The 27,218-nt window shown below is 39.8% G+C and overlaps 2 protein-coding genes across 2 annotated transcripts; both read left to right on the forward strand.

Annotated features, from left to right (window-relative positions):
* The first annotated feature begins 2,141 nt into the window (after positions 1–2,141).
* LOC136174315 (olfactory receptor 4C3D-like) lies at positions 2,142–3,068 on the forward strand. The gene has a single exon (XM_065944385.1). The coding sequence runs from the start codon at positions 2,142–2,144 to the stop codon at positions 3,066–3,068; it is 927 nt and encodes a 308-aa protein (XP_065800457.1).
* Positions 3,069–19,854: 16,786 nt separating this feature from the next.
* LOC136175315 (olfactory receptor 4C6-like) lies at positions 19,855–20,868 on the forward strand. Its single transcript, XM_065945649.1, has one exon. It carries the CDS (start codon positions 19,855–19,857, stop codon positions 20,866–20,868), a length of 1,014 nt encoding a protein of 337 aa, XP_065801721.1.
* Positions 20,869–27,218: the final 6,350 nt, after the last annotated feature.

A 27,218-nucleotide genomic window follows, 5' to 3' on the forward strand; every position in this document is an offset into this window, starting at 1 on the left:
CTTGATAGATCCTTATGTATTGAATACCTATGCAAGAATATTTTTTATCAAGTCTACTGAAACAGTAAATTCACAGAATATGACTATATTAAATTGTATGTAGAACAGGAAATGGTAGCCCGTTCCATTATTCTTGCTTGGAAAATTCCATGGATGTAGGAGCCTGGTGGGCTACAGTCCATGGGATTGTAAAGATTTGGACATGACTGAGCATGCATGAGCACTTGTGTGCATGCACGTGCATGCACACACACACACAGACACACACACACATGGAACATAATATTGAAGAATATAATTTTTAAATTAAGCACACTAATTATCTTGAAAGTAAAATGACTCATAAAACGAACTTTCCAAGAGGCAATTAAATATTTCCATAATTACTTTAGAGAGTGTCAGTTCAGCTCAGTTCAGTCGCTCAGTCATGTCCACCCCATGGACTGCAGCAGGCCAGGCCTCCCTGTCCATCACCAACTCCCAGAGTTTACCCAAACTCTTGTCCATTGAGTTGGTGATGCCATCCAACCATCTCATCCTCTGTCATCCCCTTCTCCTCCTGCCCTCAATCTTTCCCAACATCAGGGTCTTTTCCAATGGGTCAGCTCTTCGCATCAAGTGGCCAAAGTATTGGAGCTTCAACTTCAGCATCAGTCCTTCCAGTAAATATCAGGACTGGTTTCCTTTAGGATGGACTGGTTGGATCTCCTTGCAGTCCAAGGGACACTCTAGACTCTTCTCCAACACCACAGTTCAAAAGTATCAATTTATCAGTGCTCAGCTTTCTTTATAATCCAACTCTCACATCTATACATGCCTACTGGAAAAACCATAGCTTTGACTAGACAGACCTTTGTTGTCAAAGTAATGTCTCTGCTTTTTAGTATGTTGTCTAGGTTTGTCATACATAGCTCCTTCTTCCAAGGAGCAAGCATCTTTTAATTTCATGGCTGCAGTCACCATCTGCATTGATTTTGGAGCCCCCCGAAATTAAGTCTGTCACTGTTTCCCCAACTATTTGCCATGAAGTGATGGGACCAAATGCCATAATCTTAATTTTCTGAGTGTTGAGCTTTAAATCAGCTTCTTCACTCAGAAACTATTAAACTGGTGTGCAGTTTCCTTTTAGACGTCTATTTAATTTTCTCATAAAGTAGAGAGATTATAGGTGGGCAGAGCTGGAGGAGAAGATCACTTGAATTCATCTGAGATTATGGTTTGGGGAAGGAGGCATATGCTGATCCTTGGAGAAGGGCAATTCAGTGTCAGACACTCACCACCTGATAGGTTTCAGACACTGTGGATATATTGCAGCCACTATGGTGGGGACAGTGATGAGACACACCTGAATAGCTAACGTGTTCTGGTAGGTGCTGGTGAGTTTTTGTTACCAAGGACTTATGTACATTTCTCTAAACTCCTTGTTTATGACAGACACTTGCTGTTCATGTTTTTTCTTCCCACAGATGTGAGATTTCAAATGCAAATTTTCATGCAAGGGGAAATAACTCTGACTTGTGTGTAGCTCTTCTCAGCTTATAAGACACGTCTGGCGCACTGGGAAGACCCAGAGGGATCGGGTGGAGAGGGAGGTGGGGGGGGATCGGGATGGGGAATGCATGTAAATCCGTGGCTGATTCATGCCAATGTAAGACAAAAACCACTACAATATTGTAATGTAGTTAGCCTCCAACAAATAAAAATAAATGGAAAAAAAAAGACACATCTGAAAATTACAGTTGCTAGCCTCACAGACAGAGGAATTCGCGGAAGTATGGAGCACTTAGATGACTTTGTAGAGTCACATAGAGTTGAAACCATTAGGAGAATCCAGATCTCATGGAGAGAGCCCAGTGATTTATCAGTAGATTATAACATCAAATGTTGTCCTAGGTAAATTATAACACCAAATGCTACCGGTGACAAACTCTGAGTGTTTGAAGCAATGGAAAGCATCATGGAAAAAAGAAAGAAAGACTTGAAAGGAGAACTGGGGCAAATTACCAAGGATATGCACCACAGTCGCCGAGATAGCACTGTTTTTATTCTGAGACAGTCAGATCACAATGCTATCATGATTAACAAGTATCATTCTTTATTCTTTGTAGGTAATACAGGCTCAGGAAGGTATTACTTGCTGAATGGATGTCCTCAGGCCTCCCAACAATGTGACTGAATTTGTTCTCTTGGGACTCACACAGAATCCACACCTGCAAAAAATACTCTTTGTTGTCTTTCTGTTCATTTTCCTGTTTACTGTGCTGGCCAACCTGCTCATCGTCATCACCATCTCCCTCAGCCCCACACTTTCGGCTCCCATGTACTTCTTTCTCACTTACTTGGCCTTATTAGATGCCTCCTTCATCTCTGTGAGCACGCCCAAAATGATCATTGACTTGCTGTTCCAGAGGAGAACCATCTCCTGGGGTGCCTGCCTGACTCAGATCTTTTTGGAGCACTTCCTGGGAGGATCAGAGATCATCGTCCTCATGGCCATGGCCTACGACCGCTACGTGGCCATCTGCAAGCCTCTACACTACACGGCCGTCATGCGGCAGGGGCTCTGCCAGCTCCTGGTGGTGGTGGCCTGGGTCGGGGGGGTCCTGCATGCCTCAGTGCAGATCCTTTTCACCATGGACTTGACCTTCTGTGGTCCCAACGTCATCGACCACTTCATGTGTGATTTCTTCTCGCTGTTGGAGCTTGCTTGCAGTGACACCTACAGGCTGGGAATAGTGGTGGCGGCCAACAGTGGGAGCTTGTGCTTGCTCATTTTTGTCATCCTAGTCACCTCCTACATAGCTATCTTGAACTCCCTGAAATCCCATGGCTCTGAAGGACGGCAGAAAGCCCTCTCTACATGTGGCTCCCACTTTACAGTAGTGGTTCTCTTTTTTGGTCCTTGTATATTCACCTACACACGTCCTGTGGCCATTTACCCTGTGGACAAGTGGGTGACTGTGTTCTTTGTAATCCTCTGTCCCATGTTAAATCCTATCATTTACACAGTGAGAAACACAGAAGTGAAAAAAGCTATGAGGAATCTGTTGAAGAGAAGAGTCACTTAGGATATTCAGGATGCCAAGAAGGTGATTATTTATAGACATAGGGAGGGTTACACTTGTTTTAGATTGTGAAAAAGAAAGTTAATAAATTTTGCAGATCGCTGATGTAAAAGAAAGGCCTATAAAATAATGTTTGCTGAATATTTACTAACAGATTGGTATTATTTAGCATTTTGATAATTTTTAAATTGCTTTGTCAAGGCTTCAATACTCACATTCATTGTTTCAGAATACTTAATTGAAATAACAACAATAAACTCCTAGTTCAATCATTGTAGAGTATATTAGTCTCCAGTGTCTTATTGCTGCTTCTCCAAATTCTCACATATGTTACATGTATAAAATTGATTTTTCCATAGGACGTTCATGTTAGAATCCCTGTTATTTTCTTAGGCTATCATAAATCCAGTAAAAGAAAATTCTTGATAGATACAAGGGAAAGGGACAGATGGGGAGAGAAAAACTCAATGTTGATTTTTTTCTGTTAATTTATGAAATTCAACAAAGGAAACACCCACAAAAGGAGGAAATAATAATTCACAATTTAATTCTTTTTTTAGCACAAAAACTAAGCCAGAATTTTGAAATTACTCTTCATTTGCTCTTAAATATCTTTATGGCTCACAGTTTTTCTTGACTCTGAAGGAAACATTTTCTTTTTCTGAGCCATGTAAAACTGGGGTGGGGGTTCAGTTCAGTTCAGTTCAGTCTCTCAGTCGTGTCCGACTCTCTGTGACCCCAAGGACTGTAACACGCCAGGACACCCTGCTCACCACCAACTCCCAGAGTTTACTCAAACTCATGTCCATTGAGTCAGTGATGCCATCCAACCATCTCATCCTCTGTCGTCCCCTTCTCCTTCAATCTTTCCCAGCATCAGGGTCTTTTCCAATGAGTCAGCTCTTCAAATCAGGTGGCCAAAATATTGGAGTTTCAGCTTCAGCATCAGCCCTTCCAATGAACACCCAGGACTGATCTCCTTTAGGATGGACTGGTTGGATCTCCTCGCAGTCCAAGGGACCATCAAGACCCTTATCCAACACCACAGTTCAAAAGCCTTAATTCTTCGGCGCTTGGTTTTCTTTATAGTCCACTTCTCCCATCCATACATGACTACTGGAAGGACCATAGCCTTGACTAGGGAGACCTTTTTGGCAAAGTAATGAGAAGGTAACAGGCAGGAAGGCCAGGCGTCTCCAAGTGGAGGAAAGAGGTTGCAAATGCCAGACATTTTTATCTCTCTTAAGCGGCAGGAAGAAACAAACCAGTGATCTGTTTTTCCTTCTCTATACAAATTTAAAACGAGGTTTCTCTTAACATTCTGTGTTGCCCTGACACCTGGTCTCACCTAAAGCTAACTACTCTCAAACCTCGAGTTAACCAATACATTTCTTTTTCTTATGGAAATGTTGTTTTAAGCTATGTTAATGAACCCCAGACTCTATCTTCAAGTTGGTTCCACCAAAGGGCCTAACTTACTTACTCAGGTATTGTTCCCCTAATCTACATAAACAGAACTATTTGTTGGTATTCTGCCCTTCTACAAGATTCAAGTCAATCGTTTTATGGCCTGGGATGAATTATCTGGTGCCATTTTAAATTTTGTGACATTCCTTTCTTTTCATTAACAGACTGTGAGTGACTATATAACATATAACTAGAGACTAGGAGGGGGATACTCTTTTGCCCCCTTCTGATGCCTATGTCAGAAGCTTTCTCTATCTCCTTTATACTTTAATAAAACTTTATTACACAAAAGCTCTGAGTGATCCAACCTCGTCTCTGGCCCCGGACAGAATTCGTCTCCTCCGGAGGCCAAGAATCCCGCGTCTTATCTTTCAGCAACAACCTTTCAGTAATGTCTCTGCTTTTTAATATGCTGTCTTGGTTGGTCATAACTTTTCTCCCGAGGAGTAAGCATCTTTTTATTTCATGGATGAAGTCACAATCTGCACTGACTTTGGAGTTCCCAAAAATAAAGTCTGCCACTGTTTCCACTGTTTCTCCATCTATTTGCCATGAAGTGATGGGACCAGATGCCTTGATCTTAGTTTTTTGAATGTTGAGTTTTAAGCCAACTTTCTCACTCTGCTCTTTTACTTTCATCAAGAGACTCTTTAGCTCTTCTTCACTTTCTGCCATCTGCGTATCTGAGGTTATTGACATTTCTCCTGGCAATCCTGATTCCAGCTTGTGCTTCTTCCAGACCAGTGTTTCTCACGATGTACGCTGCATATAAGTCAAACAAGCAGGCTGACAATATGCAGTCTTGACGTTCTCCTTTTCCTATTTGGAACTAATCTGTTGTTCCATGTCCAGTTCTAACTGTTGCTTCTTGACCTGCATACAGGTTTCTCAAGAGACAGGTCAGGTGGTCTGGTATTCCCATCTCTTTCAGAATTTTCCACAGTTTATTGTGATCCACACAGTCGAAGGCTTTGGTATAGTCAATAAAGCAGAAATAGATGTTTTCTGGAACTCTCTTGCTTTTTTGATGATCCAGAAGATGTTGGCAATTTTATCTCTGGTTCCTCTGCCTTTTATAAACCACCTTGACCATCTGGAAGTTCACGGTTCACATATTGCTGAAGCTTGGCTTGGAGAATTTTGAGCATTACTTTATTAGCGTGTGAGATGAGTGGAATTGTGCGGTAGTTTGAGCACTCTTTGGTATTGCCTTTCTTAGGGATTGGAAATGAAAACTAACTTTTCCAGTCCTGTGGCCAATGTTGAGTTTTCCAAATTTGCTGGTATATTGAGTGCAACACTTTCACAGCATCATCTTTTAGGATTTGAAATAGCTCAACTGTAATTCCATCACCCCCACTAGCTTTGTTGGCACTGCTGCTTCCTAAGGCCCACTTGGCTTCAGTTCCAGGATGACTTGCTCTAGTTGAGTGTTCACGCCATCGTGGTTATCTGGGTTGTGAAGATCTTTTTCTGTATGGGGGGGTGGTAAACACTTTTTATTAAATTTCAATAAGAGGTATATGTTTAGGTTGTAAAGATATTGCTCCGTAAATCTAATAAATGTGTTTACATCACATGATCATTTTATTATCCATCAGACACATTCACCTCAGTTGATTCACCCATGTCCTAAGCTGGTAGTTTCATTTTTATTATCCCCATTTTACAGAGAGCAAATCGAAGCCAAGAGAGATTCACTTGCCTCACATCACATGTGTTTCCCTCGTTAGTATGTCAGGAACTATTACACTGGAATCCAGTCCTTTCAAAAGATTCATGGCTGATTCATGTCAATGTATGGCAAAAACCACTACAATATTGGAAAGTAACTAGCCTCCAACGAATAAAAATAAATGGAAAAAAAAGTTTCAGCAATCAATTTCCAATTCAGGTCTTTCAAACTCAGTCTTACTTTCTTTCAAATGAAACATTGCTGTCTGTGGTATGTTTAGGTATGTAGATGAAGAAAATATTTGCAGTATTAATGATTTACTTTGTTGCTTAGTCATGTCTGACTCTTTGTGACCCCATGGATTGTCCATGGAATTTTCCAGGCCAAAATACTGGAGTGGGTAGCCTTTCCCATCTCCAGGGGATCTTCCCAACTCAGGGATCAAACCCAGGTCTCCTGCATTGCAGGCAGATTCTTTACCAACTGAGCCACAAGGGAAGCCCAAGAATACTGGAGTGGGTAGCCTATCCTTTCTCCAGGGGATCTTCCTGACCCAGGAATTGAACAGGTGTCTCCTGCATTGCAGATAGATTCTTTACCAACTGAGCTATAAGGAAAGCCCACGTCCTTCAAGAAGATAGTGTTAAATTGGTTGCAGTCTCTTCTCACATGTAGCAATGTATTTCAACATTACAATTTTTTTCTCTCTCTCTTTTTTTTTTTCCACTTTGGCATAGTGAGCTATGCCAACTCACTTTTACAAAAGGCCAATGTTAGTATGGTAACAAATTTGTTTCTTTCTTAGAAAAGCAAAAATCTTCTTCCATCTCTTTCCATTAGTGAGATTGAGTACTAATGTTGGTCTTCAGTGACCCAAAGGACTGTAACCTGCCAGGCTCCTCTGTCCTTAGGATTCACCAGGGAAGAATACTGGACTGGGTTGCCTTGCCCTCCTCCAGGGGATCTTCTCAACCCAGGGATCTAACCGGTCCACCCTGGATGCCCCTCAAGCTGTTAAAATGATCATTTACAATTGATAATGATAATTAAGCATTTCACGGGTGTAGACTTAAATAATATGTGGTTCATTTTTTCTTGTGACAGTTAGAGATTAGCTGAGCATAATCCAGGGATAAGAATAGGGAAACTCTTGAATAAATATTGCTTCTACTCTAAGACTAAAGGGAGAATCTGAAGAGGAAATCTGAGGCCAATGGTTGGGCTTTAGGGGCTATATGAAGGGCTTGCTGGAGGGGTGAGATGTTTAATGAGGTGTATATTAAAAATTGTCAACAGAAAACTTAGAAGATTTCAGAGCTGAAGATGGAAATATAAGACCATCTGGCATTCTCACTTGGAGACTTGCTGGCTTGTGAATAAATTTAAGGTAAATTAAGATGCCCTTTCATACTCATCATCAAGAATGTCTCTTGAAGACTAACAGCTACCTGATTATTTCCAATTTTTTAAAAATAAAACACATAAGCATGCAAGTATGTTTCCTTAAAATTACTGACACAAATGTGTGGATCTTTATATAAGGATACATTATTTTAATCTGGACTTTGGTGAAATTATTAGGCATTAAATGAGGAAAGTGAGTTCTCTATTGTTGAAGGCAGGCTACAAGGCTTTTCTCTCCCTTCCTCTTCTTGTTTTTCTGATGAAACCAATCAAATATAGTGAAACTATCTGTCTATATACAGTCTAGCGAAAAGGCTTGAGTTAGAGCTTGAAGCTTTCATACCAACATGCTAGAATAGAAACGTGACTATTAAAGTGAATTTTGTTTTTTAATAACCAGTAACTGAAGAAGACTCTCCCTCTGCAGTGTGATAACATTGAAGTACTTGCTGTATTGCATCTGAAGTCATGGCTGAGCTTTTAAAATTTGAATTAATTAGCAGTAACAATTTTAATTTATATTTAAACATAAATTTAAGATTTACCTTAATAATAAGACTAACTGTTTTTGAGTAAAATTAATAAACCATGTGCATGAAGACCAGCACCACTTACACAAGAGATGCAGGTTTGATCACTAGGTCAGGACCATCCCCTGGAGAAGGGAATGGCAACACATTCCAATATTCATGCCTCGGAAATCCCATGGACATAGGAGGCTGGTGGGCCGCAGTCCATGGACTTGGACAGGACTGAGCAACTAACACAACTACAAGGCATACTTTTGGGTAGTTTCTTTAAATAATTTAGGCAACAAGTGTAATTAAGGACTTTACTGCATTTCATAGAAAAAGATATGACTCAATGAAGGTAAGCCACACATTAAGTTTTTAGACTTTGTTTCCTTCCTCTCTTCTCTGCTGACAACAGTGGTCCTTGTTGTCATAATGTGAAAATATCAAAACACAGATGTGATCACTTGCCACATTGTGGATACTGCCACTGAGACGTTGCCCCCTTTGTGGGGCGGGGACGCTGCCCTCTCTCAGCTCTCCCTTGACCTTCATTCCTCGGGTGACTGCACTTTCCTGATTCCACTTTTGTTGGAGAGAGGCCACCTGATGATCTCATCTTTGAAGATATATTACCCTCCATGGGCATCATGAAAAGCGAAACATAATGGGCTCAAGAAATGAAATTCAGTGGTTGAATTTCAAAGAAAGTGGCACTTGGGTGAAAGGCATTTGGATGAAAAAAAACAGCTGAATCATTGAGGAGACTGATCCTGGGCTCGGGCCTGAGGGCGGCGCCTTGAGGAGCTAATCGGTGTCGTTTCTCTAGGGCCTTCCCCACTGTTATCCCACAAGGTCACCGTCTTCACTGGAGAAATGGCTTCATGGCCAAGTCAGTTTAGGAAATCAGACATTTAGTTCATTCAAAAAATATGGGTCGGTGTCTACAATGAAAAAGAAAAGCTGTGGGATTAGGTCTACGACATTGAATAATACAAATAGGGTTGTATTTGTGTGGAACTAATTCCGGTGGTGAGTAGGTAAGTAATAAGCAAGTGAAGAAGTAAAAAATAAAATGTTGTTAGTAATGGGTAATATGAAGAATATTTTATCAGAGGGTGGTGTAGGAGAGAAAAATTGGATATAGATTTGTGTAGTTGTTTGAAGCACAGCTAAAATTTCAGTTTACTCAGAGTTTAAATAACCATACTATCCTCCTTCCATTTTCAAAAATAAGCAAGTTATTTAAAAACATGCATTTGAAATGAGTGTAATACCTTTCCCAAGTAAGTAAAAAATGGTTTCTTGGGGGATGAACTTTTTTTTACTGTTTTTGCATATAATGCACAGACATACATACATCACATAAAGAGGTAGCAAATTTGTGGCATTCCTATTTCAGAAGAGGAAGCGATTAAGGAAACGAAACATCCAACAAAATGCCCTTTGGGGCGGCAGTACTGGAAAAGAACCGTGCTAAGTTGCCCTGCGCTGGCTCTGCCTGGTCGCTCTGTCGTGCCCGACCCTTTGCGACCCCGTGGGCTGCCGCCCGCCAGGCTCCTCTGTCCGTGGGGATTCCAGACAGCAATACCGGAGTGGGTTGCCATGCCATCCTCCAGGGCATCTTCCCAATCCAGGGATGGAACACGGGTCTCCTGCGTTGCAGGCAGATTCTTTACCGTCTGAGCCATCCGGGAAGGTCAAGTAGCCCTAACTCATGTCTATGTTGTTAGATGAGCGCATGGAGTACTTTTAGAATGCCAGGAAAGTTAATCCAAGCAGAGGTTGGCCCATCTCCTGACCCTCAGTAAATCTGAGACTCTTGCTTCTCTGGAGACTTCTGAGAGTGCGGTCAAGTATGTTTATTGGGCCAGTTATAGTCTGTGAAGTATGTTGCAGATGTAGGATACTGATTTTTTAATTATTAATGGTAGAAAAAGAATAATGGCCCTAGCCCCCAAATATTTTTAAATTTTAAACATGCTCTTTGAGAATACCAATTTTTAAGGAATGTGAAAGAATTTAGCCTTTCCTTTTTCTTGCCGAGGAGCATTTTTAAATGCTTTATAATGGCAGTTAGATGTGATACTATTTTAATGACAGTCTTAAAAGATACAGAGAAAAACACCAATACAGTATACTAACACGTATAAATGGAATTTAGAAAGATGGTAATGATGACCCTGTATGTGAGGCAGCAAAAGAGACACAGATGTATAGAACAGTCTTTTGGACTCTGTGGGAGAGGGCGAGGGTGGGATGTTCTGAGAGAATAGCATTGAAACATGTATATTACCACATGAGAAATAGATCGCCAGTCCAGGTTCAACGCATGAGACAGGGCGCTCGGGGCTGGTGCACTGGGATGGCCCTGAGGGATGGGATGAGGGAGGTGGGAGGGGGGTTCAGGATGGGGAACACATGTACACCCATGGCTGATTCATGTCGATGCATGGCAAAAACCACCACAATATTCTAAAGTAATTAGCCTCCAATTAAAATAAAAAAATTAAAAAAAAAAAAGATACAGAGAACTCCATATCAGGTGATGGAAAAATTCAGCCCCGGAGCTAGTGAGGTGATCAAGAATAAGTCCTACTGACTTTTCTTCATCTCTATTATCAGGCAGATGAACCATTGTGTGGTTTTTCTTCTACTGAAGAAGAGAACTTAGTTAAACAAATAGCTCAATAGTTATCACCCGCCGTGACGGTTGTGTGTTTGTGGAGCATGTTTGGCCTCGCTCCAGTGAGGGTCCTCTCCTGGGAGATGTGGGTCATTGCAGGAGTGGATGCGAGTTCACTGGTATGGTGATTAGTGTCTCAGGCAGTGGAGACACAGCCTCAAAGGGGTGCAGTTGAATTGATGCAAGTCTACACTTTTTGAAATCCTGTGTCATTTGAAAATAACACTCTGTCCTCTTTAACCCAAGTCTATTACCCAAAGGAAAACGTCTTAGTAATGATGTTTTTTCTAAGATATGCATTGAAAACTGTTTACCAATTAAACTCAAATGTAGCTAAATGGTAGGCAGTTCCATGAATGATTTTGCAAACTGTTTATATCTGGCTGCCTTTTTAAGAAAAAGTTCATGTTTGAATTTTGCTCCTATCCACAGAGGCTGTTTCCTATATAAATCCTTGGACATTTAGATATGTTTTAAATGTGTTTTTCAAAATCATTAGAAACTCTGGTCCTATCAAAATTACCTCCCATTGACTGACTGGATGATTTGCTTCCAGGGTGATCCTGATTTCCTTCATTCCATACTTGAATTTTCTAAGTTGCAACTATAATACATCATGATTTCTAGACCTTTTGTAGAGAAAAGTTCATGTAAGTATATCCTGGATGGAGCCAGACTTTTGATTACTCTGACATGATCTTAGAAAATTACTCACACACTCTCTGCCTTCTAGTTACAGAGATCATCAGGTAATTGGAGAGATGACATGAAATTGAGTTTTGGAGGTGATTTTAACAATTTTTTTGAGTATTAAACATGGTCTTAATAATTTGAATTACTGTTTTGAGGTCACTGAAATTACTGAATCATATACACACACAATTTTATTTAAATGTCAGTTGTCAACCTGTTTTGTCTGTATAAGCAAATTTTAGCCTCAGGTTGAAAATTCTTGAGTTATAAACAATTTTTAGCTTAATTTACTTTAAACTCTTTCTTTGGGCAAATTACCAGAACTTAAGTGTCTACTTTTTGGCCTCTATCCAGTTCATGAGATTAGCAAATAAATTGTGTGTTTACATGTCAGCGGCTTGTCTTAGAAAAGGCAGGAATGGGGGTAGCTGGTACACATAGGAGAGTTGTAGACAGACTGAGTTTCCTTCTTTCAAGCAACATTCTGTGTGCATGTGTATCATACAAGCAACGTATGTGTGTATACACATAGATATAGCTCTGTGTTCCTCTTGTTCCAGCTGCCTTTCTTTTTCTATTAGTCACCTTTGATAGAGACCTTATTTAGTATTTTTTCTTTCTGTTTTGATAAATTATTGATTCTAGTTATTTCATACATATATTAAATTTATATATATAAAAATAATGCATGTTAAATTTGCATATATATATGTTAAAACACAGGCATTTATTTCTAGGAGCTCTGCCTATAAGGATGGTGTCTGCATTGGTCCTGAGGGTGAAGCAAACGGTTGTTCAGGGTTGAAGGCCCCTGCCTCTGGAGTCATTTCAAGAAAGCATTAATTTTTGTATCTACAATGATATACTAATTTCTATCCAAAATCGTGCTGCTGTATATAATTGCATGTCTATTCCTCTTTCAAGGAAAGCAGGTGCATTGCGAAGACTTAGGGACAGAAATAATCCTCTTAATGCCCTTCATTAGAGACAGTCTGTTGATGCCTGTGCTTAGGGCATGAGTCTTCTAAGAAACACAGGACACGGTTGCTCCTTAAAAACGATGACCCAGAGGCTCTCCCTAAATACCTTGCTATCACTTCCTGTTATCCAAGATTTTATGGAATAAATCATTAAGCTCCATGAGAAATTCAGACACAAGAAACACATATCAAGTTAGATTTGGCTTCTTGGGTTCATATCAAGGCTTTCTTAATTACTGACTGTATACCCTTAAGCAAATTAATCATTCGGCTTTATCTCAGTCATAGAATGTGTCTCCTCATACTTAGATGTGAGGACTAAGTGAGAAAACATGTATTAAGTATTTTCAAAATGTCTGATATATAGAATATACTAAATAATTTATTATTAGTTTGATTTGGATATGTGTATAGATGGTGGCTCTGTGGTAAAAAAATCCGCCTGGAATGCAGGAGCTGCAGGAGACACAGCTTCTATCCCTGGGTCGGGAAGATCCCCTGGAGGAGGGCATGGCAACCCACCCCAGTATTCTTGCCTGGAGAATCCCACAGACTGAGGAGCCGGCTGGCTACAGTCCACAGGGTCACAAAGAGTCGGGCATGACTAACGCGACTTAGCATGCACAGATCATGTATCTCTACACAGATATTATAATATCTCTACATAGATATTATATTGCTTTAATTTGGGCATCCCTAGTGGCTCAGTGGTAAAGAGTTGGCTTGCCAATTCAGGAGACATGGGTTCAGTTCCTGGGTTAGGAAGATCCCCTGCAGGAGGAAATGGTAACCCACTACAGTATTCTTGCCTGGAAAATTCAATGGATAGAGGAGCCTGGTGGGTTACAGTCCACGGGGTTGCAAAAGAGTTGAACATGATTGAGCAAATGAGCTCACAGGCACGCAGCCCAGCTTTAACTCTGGAGACTAAAATTTGCTGTTTATGTCACCAATGAGATTCTAAGACTGAATGATTTAGCAAATTCAAACTAAAATAAGATGATTTTTCACTTCATTATTTTTAATATATTCAAGGTTCTTAATATTTAGTGATAGCAAAGCTGTGAGGAAAATTAGTTTTTAATACACTATTTTGGGGAATAAAAGATACTTCAGGATTTTGAGGTCAGTGTTACAGAATCTGTCAAATATAAACATATGCATGTATTTTGTCTTGGTGATGACAGATTTCTCCAACAGAAATAAGTGAAGATGTCTGTAAATGATGTTCTTTGTGTACCTATGTGTAAGTCAAAATAGTAAAACTAAAATAAATTTCAAGAAAAAATGGACTAAAGGAATTATATTGTAACAATGAAATGGAATAATAAGTACAAATTAAAATCAAGGAAAATTCATCAATATTGACAGATAATGCTCACACAAAGTGTAATTAGGATTTCAAGTGCATTATTATATTTTGTGTATTTTCATATAGAATAAAAGCATCAGTGATGGTGAGTGAATCAGTGAAAGTCGCTCAGTCGTGTCTGACTCTTTGTGACCCCATGGACTATACAGTCCATGGAATTTTCCAGGCCAGAATACTGGAGAGGGTAGCCTTTCCCTTCTCCAGGGGATCTTCCCAACTCAGGGATTGAACACAAGCCTCCTGCATTGCAGGCGGATTCTTTACCAACTGAGCTCTCAGGGAAATCCCTCAATGATGGTATATATACCAAATACAAATGCATATTTTAAGAGCATTTACTAAGCTGTTAATAGAGGATCAAATGAGTGAGTGCTTATGGTTGGGAGAGGGTTTCTGACTTTAATCTTTCTATCAATCTATCGATATAAACTATTTCTCGTGGGGCATGTCTTGCTTTTATAATTTATGAAAATAAATTATTTTAATTTGAAATATTCTACTTTTGGCTAGAAGAGTGTTTTAGGAAACAGTTGCTTTTGAAGGTTTCCTTTAAAGTCAATTCAGAAACTTAGACCTTACTAGGTGTTCAGGAGTAATTAAGCTGATACCCTTTTAGCAAATTTGGTATATAATAGACCCAGGGGTTGTTAGTTGTAAAGAATCGGCCTGCCATTGAAGGAGACCTAAGAGATGCAGGTTTGATCCCTGGGTTGGGCAGATCCCCTGGAGGAGGACATGGCAACCTCCTCCAGTATTCTTGCCTGGAGAATCCCACAGACCGTGCCGCCCAGCAGGCTGTGTTCCATGGGGTTGCAAAGAGCCGGGCATGACTGAGGCAACTCTGCACACAGAGACACATGTGTATTGATAAACGCCTCACCCAAAGGCAGGTGGTCTGTTCTAAAATGGCTTTCTGTCTGTAGAATTCTACTCATTCTGGGGAAAGAAACAGGGGTACTTATCTAAGTTCTCTACATTTATAAAGTTATTATTAATGTATTATTACAATCATTGCAACAAGCCTTTCAGGTAGGTAACGTTACTTTGCATTTTTACAGGGAATAGAACTGAGGCACAGAGAGGTTATCTGACTTATTATAGAGCTCAGAAGAAAGAACAAACTGTAATGTGAAAAATCATGAATTTGCGTAGATTTCTTTAAGATTATAGCTCTTACTTGTGCTTCTCACCTGGTGCTAGTGGTAAGAATGTGCAGAGTCAGAGATGACTGAAGCATCTTAGCTCATAACTCATAACTTATTCCCAATGGACTCTAGTATGGCTAAATGCCTCTACTCAAAGTAACTCATATATGGGATTAAAAGGAGTGTATGTGACTTTCATGAGACATACAACATATACCAGGGCATTGCAATATTTTAAAATATTTAAGCTACAATTTAAGTTCACACTTTAATCATATATTTTTTTTAATATGGAGAAGGAAATGGCAATCCACTCCAGCATTCTTGCCTGGAAAGTTTCATGGACAGAGGAGCCTGGCAGGCTACAGTCCATGGGGTCACAAATAGTTGGACACTGAGTAACTAAACCACTTTTTTATTACATTGAATGTTAAAATATAAACTGTAATACTAAAAACTTAATTTGTTTAATATAATAACTCTGATAAAAGCAACTGAGATTTAGAGAGAATAAGTAACTTTTAGTTAATTATACCCCTGGAAGATCCATAATGAAATCCAGGTTTTCTGATGTCAAAGTCCATATATTTTGACGATGCACCCCATATTTTCACTTTATTTTCTTCATATCTTGATCATGCTGTTGCTCTTCTTACTCAATTTCAAAATTACAAATTCATAAATTTAGAGTTGTCTAAAATCTGATGTCAAGGACTAGCTGATTTCATCTTTTTTGAAGTCTGAAGAGCATCCCGATGTTTTACCTTTTGCACATGCATTGTTTCAGGAGTGCTAATTCTGTCTCCCTCTTATGGAGAAGTCCCTGCCTTGTACCTCTCACACCATCAGATGTGCTATAAATGAGAAATATGTACAGTTTAGGTAATAATTAGGCAATTGAAGAAACAAAATTCTTCACTTCCTTGTATGGACTGTCTTTTGTGCAATGGTATTTCAAGGAACACTGGAAAGGTATAGCATTGCAAAGAGGATTTGATGGCAGCAATTTAACACTGATTGAGAAGCCCAAGGTATGGTTCAGCACTTGGTTTTGATAAAGCATAAAAATGATTAAAAAAAAAAAAAAAAGAACGGTGATAGATTGGAAATTTGAGCCTGATTGTCAGAGGAAGAACAGCCAAGCTCTGACAATGGCCCTGTCAATCCTGGAGGTAGAGACTGTCACTGGTTTGCTTGTGCCCTAATTGAATACAGTTTTCTTAAGATAAATTCAATTTCATGAATATATCTAACTTTAATTAAATGACTCCTTGGAAGGAAAGCTATGAAAAACCTAGGTAGTGTATTAAAAAGCAGACACCTCCCTTTGACAACAAATATACATGTAACCAAAGGTATGGTTTTTCCAGTAGTCATGTATGGGTGTGAGAGTTGGACCAGGAAGAAAGCTGAGCACCAAAGAATCAATGCTTTTAAATTGTGGTGTTGGAAAAGACTCTCTAGAGTCCCTTGGACAGCAAGGAGATCCAACCGGTCCATCCTAAAGGAAGTTAGTCCTGAATACTCATTGGAAGGACTGATGCTGAAGTTGAAGCTCCAATACTTTGGCCACCTGATGGGAAGAACTGACTCCTTAGTAAAGATTCTGATGCTGGGAAAGGTTGAGGGCAGGAAAAGAAGGGGATGACAGAGGATGAGATGGTTGGATGGCATCAATGACTCGATGGGCATGAGTTCGAGCAAGTTCTGGGAGTTGGTGAAGGACAGGGAGGCCTGGTGTGCTGCAGTCTGTGTGGTCACAAAGAAGTGGACACAACTTAGGGGCTGACAACAAACTTTCCCTGATGGCTCAGACAGCAAAGAGTCTGGCTGCAATGCAGGAGACACAGACTTGATCCCTGGGTCTGAAAGGGAATGGCTACCCACTCAGTATTCTTGCCTAGAGAATCCCATGCACAGAGGAGCAAGGTGGGCTACAGTCCGTGGAATCGCAAAGAGTCGGACATGACTGAGTGACTAACACACTCAGAGTGTACAGGGAGCAGCATTCAAAATTTGATAGAAAGAGATTAAATTAGCTATCGCTAAGCATCCACGTCATTTTTAAATTTATTTCATAAACGTTAATTTTCTTAGCTAACTAAGGAGATACCTGAATTACTTCTGATATGCAAGCTATACAGATGCATATAACATATATCCAGAATAACAGGTGAAGGAGATTTGGGAGATGATGTGAGACTGAAAGCTGAGAGTAATGGGTTTGTTTAACAGATGACATGAGTGTAGAAAGGGGAGGCCAGGAGCTTATAGGAATGGAAGATAACCATGATGACTCCTTGGACAGAGGTCTCCAAACATTCTCATGTCTGTTGCTTCCTTTGATTTTCATGACAGTGTTGTGAGACAGGGTGTAAAATTTGTGGAGGAGCTGTGGTCAGTGACCTGAGCTATCAACTTAATCACAAAGGCATCAAGAGGCTTTGAGCAAGTTATATACATTGTCTAAGTCTTATTCACTGCTTTGGAAAATCAGGATAATGCTAGGTCTTTTTCCATATGGTTTCTGTGAGAATTAAAAAATAAAATCATAAAGATTTTAGCACAGTACCCTCAATTAATAACTCCTTGACACTTAATGACTTTAACTGCTGTGGCACTGTTTTATTTTCACAGGATGTAAAGGTTAGCTAGTCAGTAAGTGGCCTGATTGCAGTGGGTAATTAAGTTGCTCATTCTTGACCTCATGGACTTTCCCACTGTACAAATCACACTCAGATGTGTTCTGACAGAGATGGGCTTGATGGCAGTGGGAGGGAGTCACAGAAAAAGATGAGCTCGACTTCTTTGGCAAGGGAAGTTGAGATGCAGACTAGTAGTCAATAGATATTAAAATAGAAGGGGCATTGTTATCTAGTACAGTGTACTTTGTTTTAAAATATTTGAAGTCATGAGATAGTTCAGATGAAATATTACTTGGAAGTGTAAACATTTATGTAGATAAGAGCTGAGCTGCTGTGTTTGAAAGGAACAGAGTCTCTATGCTGGCTCCTTTGAACCCCAGTTCTCTAATAAGCTGCCATAGCCTCCTCATTCTCTAGACAAGAAAACTGAGGCCCAGAATAGTGAGCAATGTAGCAACACAACCTAGGAGTGAGAGGGACAACCTGGAATAAAACCAAGTTATCCTGATTTCCAAGAACATGTCCTTTACACTTCATTTGTTCTATTAAAATTTTTTGAAGTTCTTAGGCTGGATATGAGCAAGATTGAAGTTAATCTACACTGTATATTTGCAAAGAGTGTCCTGGAAGTTGTATAATTTTGTTTAGCAAGAGCAATAATCCTAAGAGTGGGTCTTAGGTGTTTACGGGAGTCTCAGAAACTGTGTAGCTTGCATCCCCATTTCCCCATTTAAAGCAATCATCTCTAACAGAGGTCCACTAAGACAGCCTCTGCTTAAGTATCCCTAGCAAAGAGACCTTGGCTAATGAAGCACTTCTCTTAACATCTCATCATCCAACTGTGTTAACAAATGTGTTTAGCCAGTGGAGGCCACCATTCACTTCTTTAGTGGGATAAGGCAAAGACTAAGAACCTGTGTTTTAAAAATGAGATGACACGGATTTGTAATTTTCACTCTTTTTAACTGAGATACTCAATGTGTCTAAGCCTCTGTTGCCTCATCCTCAAGATGAGATCTGTGACAGTACCCTGTCCCAAGTGATATGAAAATAAATGTAATAATGCAAATAGCAGACCGATCACCTGTCATCACATAGTGAGTGCAAAACAGATTAGTTGCTTTGTTAATGTTTTTATTACTCATTAGAATCTTTGGCTTTATCTTGGTGTACCCCTTTACAAGAAAAAAAAATGGAAGAAAGGATTTATGTTGACTCAGGCTTGTCTGCTGGGATGAGGCAGGCCAAGTTGAATCTGGGTCTTCCTAGAGCAAAGAAAGAGATTTAAGCTTTTGTTTTTTTTAATCAGCATTTTTGCAAAATAATTAGAATCTCAAGAGGTTAGTTAAAGGTTATAAATCATGGTTTCAGGATCAGACTATAGTTATAATAAAAATTTATTCTTCATTGTAGTCTCATCATTGAATTAATTATTGAATTTTACTGTAGAATTATTGAATAAGATAAGCACAGGAAGCATACATTTGCCTCTCTGGATTGTTATGATATAGAAATTATTGGGGTATAGTTCTTAATAAGTGGAGAGGACTTGGGATATGACCTACCTGTTTTGCAGGCTCTTCAACTAGAGCATTCTAGTGATCAATAAGAATATGAAACAAATGAGATGAAATAAAATGTTCTGAGATTACTAGGTATGCCCAGTGATACATTAAGCTCAGCTTCCTGGCTTGAGAGTCCTAAAAGGCAGCAGCTGAGAGGACTTGTGTGTAGGTAGTTCATTCTGGAAAAGAGAACAAAGGTAGTGAAGAGGGGAGAGTGAAACAGGGGAGGAGCAAAACTGAATCCTAGATTGCGTTAGGCTGGTTACCATCTATCCACTGGCTCCTATCGACTGGCGACCTAGGCTTTCCTAAAGGTATACTAATTCTCCATATTGCCACATGGTTTACATCCCAGGGTGATGAACCAGGATCTTCTAATTGTCTCAAACAGCAAGTGTCAGAAAAGCAAGAGATACACTGGTTAGAGGTTTTACAGGGGTAATGACAGGGATCAAGGTGTTATCAGGATACGACTGTTGGCAGCTAGCTGCTGTACTGATGGCTGAAGGAAAAGGTAAGTCAAGACGGTGTGAGAGAGAGTCCAAAAAGTAAAAATCCCAAATTTGTAATAGTTACTAACTTAGAATAATACTCCTTTGTAGATTTTCCAGCTTAGAGAGATAAGCTTACATCAGCCCACAGTAAATGGGGAACCCCAACAATGTGACGGAATTCATTCTTTTGGGCATTGCAAAGAACCCAGAGCTGCGGAAAATACTCTCTGCTGCGTTTCTAATCATGTACGTGTCCACCGTTTTGGGGAACCTTCTCACTGCGGTAACTGTGGTCACAAGTCAGAGTCTGAGGTCACCCATGTATTTTTTCCTTACCTCCTTGTCTGTCATGGATGTCACCTACTCTTCCGTCGTTGCCCCCAAGTTGATCGTGGACTCCCTCTCTGAGAGCACCGCCATCTCGCGCAAAGCCTGCATGGCCCAGCTCTTCGCTGAGCACTTCTTTGGTGGAGTGGGCATCATCCTTCTCACTGTGATGGCCTATGACCGTTACGTGGCCATCTGTAAGCCTCTTCACTACAAGACCATCATGAGGCCTCCTGTGTGCTGCCTACTACTGGGAGGGTCATGGGTGGGGGCATTTATCCATGCAACTGTGCAGCTTCTCTTCATGTATCAAATTCCCTTCTGCGGTCCCAACGTCATTGATCATTTCATGTGTGATTTGTTTCCGTTGCTGAAACTGGCCTGCATGGACACCCGCACCCTGGGCCTCTTGGTCATCCTCAACAGTGGAGTGATGTGTCTCACCATCTTCTTCATCCTCGTCACCTCTTATGTGGTCATTCTCTGCTCCCTGAAGTCCTGCAGTTCTGAAGGGCGGCGTAAAGCCCTCTCCACCTGTGGCTCCCACCTCATGGTGGTCTTCATGCTCTTCATGCCTTGTATTTTCTTGTACGTGAGGCCTGTGGTCACTTACCCCATAGACAAGGCAATGGCTGTGTCCTTCACCATCGTTGCACCCATGTTAAATCCCCTGATCTACACCTTGAGGAACATGGAGGTGAAAAGCGCCATGAGGAAACTGTGGATGAAACAAGGGCCTTGTGTGGTCATTAGCTCTCATGCCAAGAGCAGTTCTTTCTTACAAGGACAACGTGCCTTTCAGTTCAGTTCAGTTGCTCAGTCGTGTCTGACTCTTTGAGACCCCATGAATCACAGCATGCCAGGCCTCCCTGTCCATCTCCAACTTCCGGAATTTACTCAAAATCATGTCCATCGAGTTGGTGATGCCATCCAACCATTTCATCCTCTGTTGTCCCCTTTTCCTCCTGCCCTCAGTCTTTCCCACCATCAGGGTCTTTTCAAATGAGTCAGCTCTCTGCATGAGATGGCCAAAGTATTGGAATTTCACCTTCAACATCGATCCTTCCAATGAACACCCAGGACTGATGTCCTTTAGGATGGACTGGTTGGATCTCCTTGCAGTTCAAGGAGTTCTCCAATACCACAGTTCTCCAACACCACAGTTCAAGAGCATCAATTCCTTTGCGCTCATCTTTCTTTATAGCCCAACTCTCATATGCATACATGACCACTGGAAAAACCGTAGCCTTGACTAGACGGACCTTTGTTGGCAAAGTAATGTATCTGCTTTTTAATATGCTGTCTAGGTTGGTCATAACTTTCCTTCCAAGGAGTAAGTGTCTTTTAATTTCATGACTGCAATCACCATCTGCAGTGATTTTTGAGCCCAACAAAATAAAGTCAGCCACTGTTTCCACTGTTTCCCCAACTATTTGCCATGAACTGATGGGACCGGATGACATGATCTTAGTTTTCTGAATGTTGAGCTTTAAGCCAACTTTTTCACTCTCCTCTTTCACTTTCATCAAGAGGCTCTTTAGTTTTTCTTCACTTTCTGCCATAAGGGTGGTGTCATCTGCATATCTGAGGTTATTTATATTTCTCCCGGCAATCTTGATTCCAGCTTGTGCTTCATCCAGCCCAGCGTTTCTCATGATGTACTCTGCATATAAGTTAAATAAGCACGGTGACAATATAGAGCCTTGATGTACTCCTTTCTCTATTTGGAACCAGTCTGTTGTTCCATGTCCAGTTCTAACTTTTGCTTCCTCACCTGCATACAGGGTGCCTTTACCTTCCCATTCATTCCAATCTATTGAGGATACAGCAGTCACTGACATCATTTAATCATGCAAATCAGGTGAAGATCCTGTAATCCTGTTATTCCCCACCTCTCCAGTGCATTTTGGGCTCCATTCCCGTTCTCACAAAGCTCTGGACACTTTCTCTTTCTCTCTATTTTTTTATCCTGCCTTTTGAGTAATTCAAGTCTTTTCTGGTTTGGGGCTTTTGCTTTTTTTACTCTGCTTACTCCTGAAATTCTCTTTCCCAGAGTTTTTCTTCTCTGTCTCTATCTCATTTTTTCCCCTTCTTTTAGATGAACTCTCACTTCCTTAGACAAGTTTTCCCTGATGGCTTTTTCTAGCCATTCTTCTAGGTTACTCTTTAACTCTTCAGCTGATTATATCCTTAGTATCAAAGTCACAAACTATACTTTAAAAATTATTTCTTGGCTTTTTTTAATAGCTTTTTTTATTATTTTTTTTTCATTTATTTTTATTAGTTGGAGGCTAATCACTTTACAATACCGCAGTGGGTCTTGTCATATACTGACACATATATATGGAATTTAGAAAGTTGGTAATGATAATCCTATATGCAAAGCAGAAAAAGAGACACAGATGTACAGAACAGACTTTTGGACTCTATGGGAGAAGGTGAGGGTGGGATGTTTTGAGAGAACAACATCAAAACATGTATATTTCTTGGCTTTTATTTTATCTTTTCCTTCGAACAAATTTGTAATCTTTGTAAGGTCAAGGATTATGTTTATTGCTTCATGCTATGGATAGAACACTGTCAGTAAGCTAGTAGGTGCTTAATAAATATCTTTGAATGAATATGTTTAAAAGTAACTTGTTTTTTTAATATTACAAATTAATACTGAAAAGTAGAGGTGTATATGTGTGTGTGTGTGTGTGTGTGTGTGTATGTATATATATAATATAGGAGTTAGAATTATCTGGTTTGCATTCCCAAGTGTCTTTTCTGGAAACTTTTGGAAACAAACACAATTTCAGATTAGCACTGTACTTAGTACTTTACTATTTAATAAGGAATACAGCACTGCCAAAATTCTCTGCTGCTGTTATTTCTCCTTTAGAGAAGCAGAATAAGAATCACTCACACTGGAAGTCAAGATACTTCAGAATCTAGTGTCTGTAGCTATGGCCTTTATGAAAAAAAAGTAACTCTGTAAAGGTTTAAATTTTTCTTTAACTGTGGGAAAATTTTTCTTGCTGTTACATCATAGAGCTGGATTTTAAAATCCAAATGACATTTCTTTTCCTCCATATCTTGCTTTGTCTGTCACTAGAGAGTACTCTTGCCTGGAAAATCCCATGGACGGAGGAGCCTGGTGGGCTGCAATCCATGGGGTCGTGAAGAGTCGTACACGACTGAGTGACTTCACTTTCGCTTTTCACTTTCATGCATTGGAGAAGGAAATGGCAGCCTACTCCAGTGTTCTTGCCTGGAGAATCCCAGGGACGGGGGAGCCTGGTGGTCTGCCATCTGTGGGGTTGCAGAGAGTTTGACATGACTGAAGTGACTTAGCAGCAGCAGCAGAGAGACACTGATATCTTTTTAAAAGTCTCCCTTACCTAGCATATGGGAAATCTAATGTCTTAGACTAAATTAGCATTCTGTTATAGTTTTCTTAGCTTTAAAAATACATAGTATATATGATAGAAATAGTTACAATATCAGTCATAGTATTTAAAGCAAAGACAATACTTAAGCCAGTATTTAATTTTATACACAAAACATGTGTACAGTAGATATTTCATGTTAGTTATCATCAGCTATTTTCAAAAACTTTGAGGTTCATTTATTTACTGAAGAATATTTGGTTACATTGTACAAGGTGTCCGATCAGGGACGCCTGTCATGAATAAGGTGATGCTTCTCTTTTACCTTGGGGAATGCATTCTAGTGCAGGAGACAATATATAGAAATGAAAACAAAGTCATGAAGTGTTAACAGATTGTCAGAAACTGTAATGGAATGGTGCCTATGTACCAGACAACTTTAGTTAGGTGGACAGTGGGGCTTTTCTGAGAGGTTACTTCTAAACTGAGACCTAAATGATGAGATAGAATCATCCTTAAACACATCCGTGAGAAGAGCATTTCAAGGGACTCCTGAAAAGTTTGTGAAAAACTTATAAGGGAGAAGCCAGCTTGAATAGAAGAAGGTCAGGATAATCAGTGGACAGGAGGGAATGTGGTGCAAGGTGAGATGTGAAAATTACACAGGTTTCTTCTGATGCAATGCAAGATGTGAAAATTAAACAAATTTCTTTTGATCAAGAAATCTGTTGGTTTTTCACTTATAAGTTCAAAAAGAATTATGGGCATCAGAATAATTTTGACTAGAATAATAATTAAAAATAAAACCCTCCATGTGTTTATGGATGACTCAGCAATTTGGCATCAAACATCTTTGCACATAGGCTTCCCAGATGATGCTAGTGGTAAAGAACATGCCTGTCAATGCAGGAGACATAAGAAACGCTAGTTCAATCCCAGGGTCAGGAAGATCCCCTGGTGGAAGGCGTGGGGACCTACTCCAGTATTCTTGCCTGGAAAATCCCATGATTAGAGGAGCCTGGTGGGCTCCATAGGGTCGTAAAGAGTAGGCCATGACTGAAGCAACTTGAAACACATGCATTTGACCTGGCAGGGAGCGTCCATTTGATTTTTGCTACGTCATAACAGAGCATAATGTTTACTGGCTGCCTACAATATCTTAAAGTTGAACATCTGGATTCACCTAATAATTATTTTCCTTGCCTCATGTCAAAGAAGAAGAAGAAAGTGCTCAGTTTCAGTTCAGTGGCTCAGTTGTGTCTGACTCTTTGCGACCCCATGGACCGCGGCACGCCAGGCCTCCCTGTCCATCACCAACTCCTGGAGTTCACCCAAACCCACGTCCATTGAGTCGGTGATGCCATCCAATCATCTCATCCTCTGTAGTCCCCTTCTCCTCCTGCCTCAATCTTTCCCAGCATCAGGGTCTTTTCAAACGAGTCAACTCTTCGCATCAGGTGGCCAAAGTATTGGAGTTTCAGCTTCAGCATCAGTCCTTCCAATGAACACCCAGGACTGATCTCCTTTAAGTGGACTGGTTGGATCTCCTTGCAGTCCTGACAGTGTGTAAATGTTGATCTCTGTGAGAACTTTCTGATGATCACTTTTACTATTTTAATTATGAGAATTAGAAGGTTCATAATGAGATCCCTAAAGCTAAATAATATTTTTGGCAATTCTCTAGCATCAGAGTAGGTTCAGAATTTACATTTTCTACTACAAAGGTAAGGCCATTCTGACCATTCATGCTGAAGTTATTATCTGCAATTAGATTCCACAAATCTCTTCTCTCTTCTGTAGGGCTCCCTAGTTTCTTCACATGAAGTAGCTTTATTCATAAAACATATTACTTTTCAGCTCACTGCTCACCTTTTTTGTTTGGTTCTTTAATGCTCTTATTTTGAAACATATCTTGGTCTTGCTGCTTTTTAAAAGAAACTCACTGTAGATAATTGATTGTAAATAATCTAATCTGTGTATCAGAATAGAAAATTTCAACACTATTTATGATACAAAGACATTACAAAGTAGTAATAAGATAACATTTTAATTTGAAGGAAGAATATTGGCCTAAAAAAACACAAAAAACTACTGCAAACATCCAACTTATTTGGAGACATTAAATAAGCTTACTTCCTATTTCATTCTGAAAATGTAAGCTATCTGAAGGGAACTTCTTTAGATTCTTGCAACTATATCTACCAATTGTCCAGCACCCATTTAGATATTTGCTACCTTCTTACCTACTCTTAAAAATGCATTCATTATCTATGCTCCTATGCAAAGCAATCAACCTCTTTATTGTACACTAGACCTTATTTCTTTCTTGTTTGCTGAGGGCATTGGTCTAAAAATAGCTTCTATATCTATTTTATCTACATTTTACTTTTTATTTGATCATTTTACTTCAGCAAAGCAAATCTGTTATACCCTTCAACTTTAAAGTAAAATTTCCCATTGATTCCTTTTTCTTTATCAACTACTCTTTCATTTCATTCTCTCTTCTTTCTTACAAAACACAAGAGATTCTTTAACACTTGTCTCCCCTTTCTCTCCTTCTGTTCTGTTTAAACTTTTTCAGCCACACTTCAGTTAAACTTCTCTTTCCTGGGTCACCAGTGCCCTCTATGTTATTCCACGTAACTGTCATCACTCACTTCTCATCTTACAGAATCCATCAGCAGTGTTTCATCCCATCTTTCTTGGCACACTTTCTTTGAGAAATGATTCTTTGAGGTTGAGACCTGGAAATCCAAATTCTTCCATGGTATTTCCACCTGAATGACTAAGAGATTTCTTAAACTGACCCCAATGACAAAGCATATTTTCATGGAAATTGATATAACAGTTCTAAAATTGTATTCATGTGTGCTTGTCTTTAAATAAGTTTGGTGACAGAAGAAAAAAAGAGAAGAATAGGAAACTAGATTTACTAGTTGTTAGAACACACCACATTCCAGGATGTCTGGATCTGGGTGAGTGATCACACCATTGTGATTATCTGGGTTGTGAAGATCTTTTTTGTACAATTCTTCTGTGTATTTTTGCCACCTCTTCTTAATATCTTCTGCTTCTGTTAGGTCGATACCATTTCTGTCCTTTATTGAGTCCATCTTTGCATGAAATGTTCCCTTAGTATCTTTAATTTTCTTGAATAGATCTCTGGTCTTTCCCCTTCTATTGTTTTCCTCTATTTCTTTGCATTGATCACTGAGGAAGGCTTTCTTATCTCTCCTTGCTCTTCTTTGGAGCTCTGCATTCAAATGGGTATATCTTTCCTACCCTCCTTTGCTTTTCACTTTTCTTCTTTTCACAGCTATTTGTAAGGCCTCCTCAGACAGCGATTTTGCTTTTTTGCATCTCTTTTTCTTGGGGATGGTCTTGATCCCTGCCTCCTGTACAATGTCATGAACCTCCGTCCATAGTTCATCGGGCACTCTGTCTATCAGATCTAATCCCTTAAATCTATTTCTCACTTCCACTGTATAATCATAAGGGAGTTGATTCTGGAATGTGAAGTCAAGTGGGCCTTAGGAAGTATAACTACGAACAAAACTAGTGGAGGTTATGGAATTCCAGTTGAGCTATTTCAAATCCTAAAAGATGATGTTGTGAAAGTGCTGCACTCAATATGTCAGCAAATTTGAAAAATTCAATAGTGGCCACAGCACTGGAAAAGGTCAGTTTTCATTCCAATCCCAAAGAAAGGCAATGCCAAAGAATGCTCAAACTACTGCACAATTGCTCATCTCACACACTAGCAAAGTAATGCTCAAAATTCTCCAAGCAAGGCTTCAGCAATATGTGAACGGTGAAC

Source organism: Muntiacus reevesi, chromosome 9 (genome assembly GCF_963930625.1).
Source record: "Muntiacus reevesi chromosome 9, mMunRee1.1, whole genome shotgun sequence".
In the NCBI taxonomy this organism is placed as follows: domain Eukaryota; kingdom Metazoa; phylum Chordata; class Mammalia; order Artiodactyla; family Cervidae; genus Muntiacus; species Muntiacus reevesi.

Coding starts and splice junctions, on each gene's coding strand:
- LOC136174315 (XM_065944385.1), top strand. CDS start 2,142: ATGGATGTCCTCAGGCCTCCCAACAATGTGACTGAATTTGTTCTCTTG.
- LOC136175315 (XM_065945649.1), top strand. CDS start 19,855: ATGGGGAACCCCAACAATGTGACGGAATTCATTCTTTTGGGCATTGCA.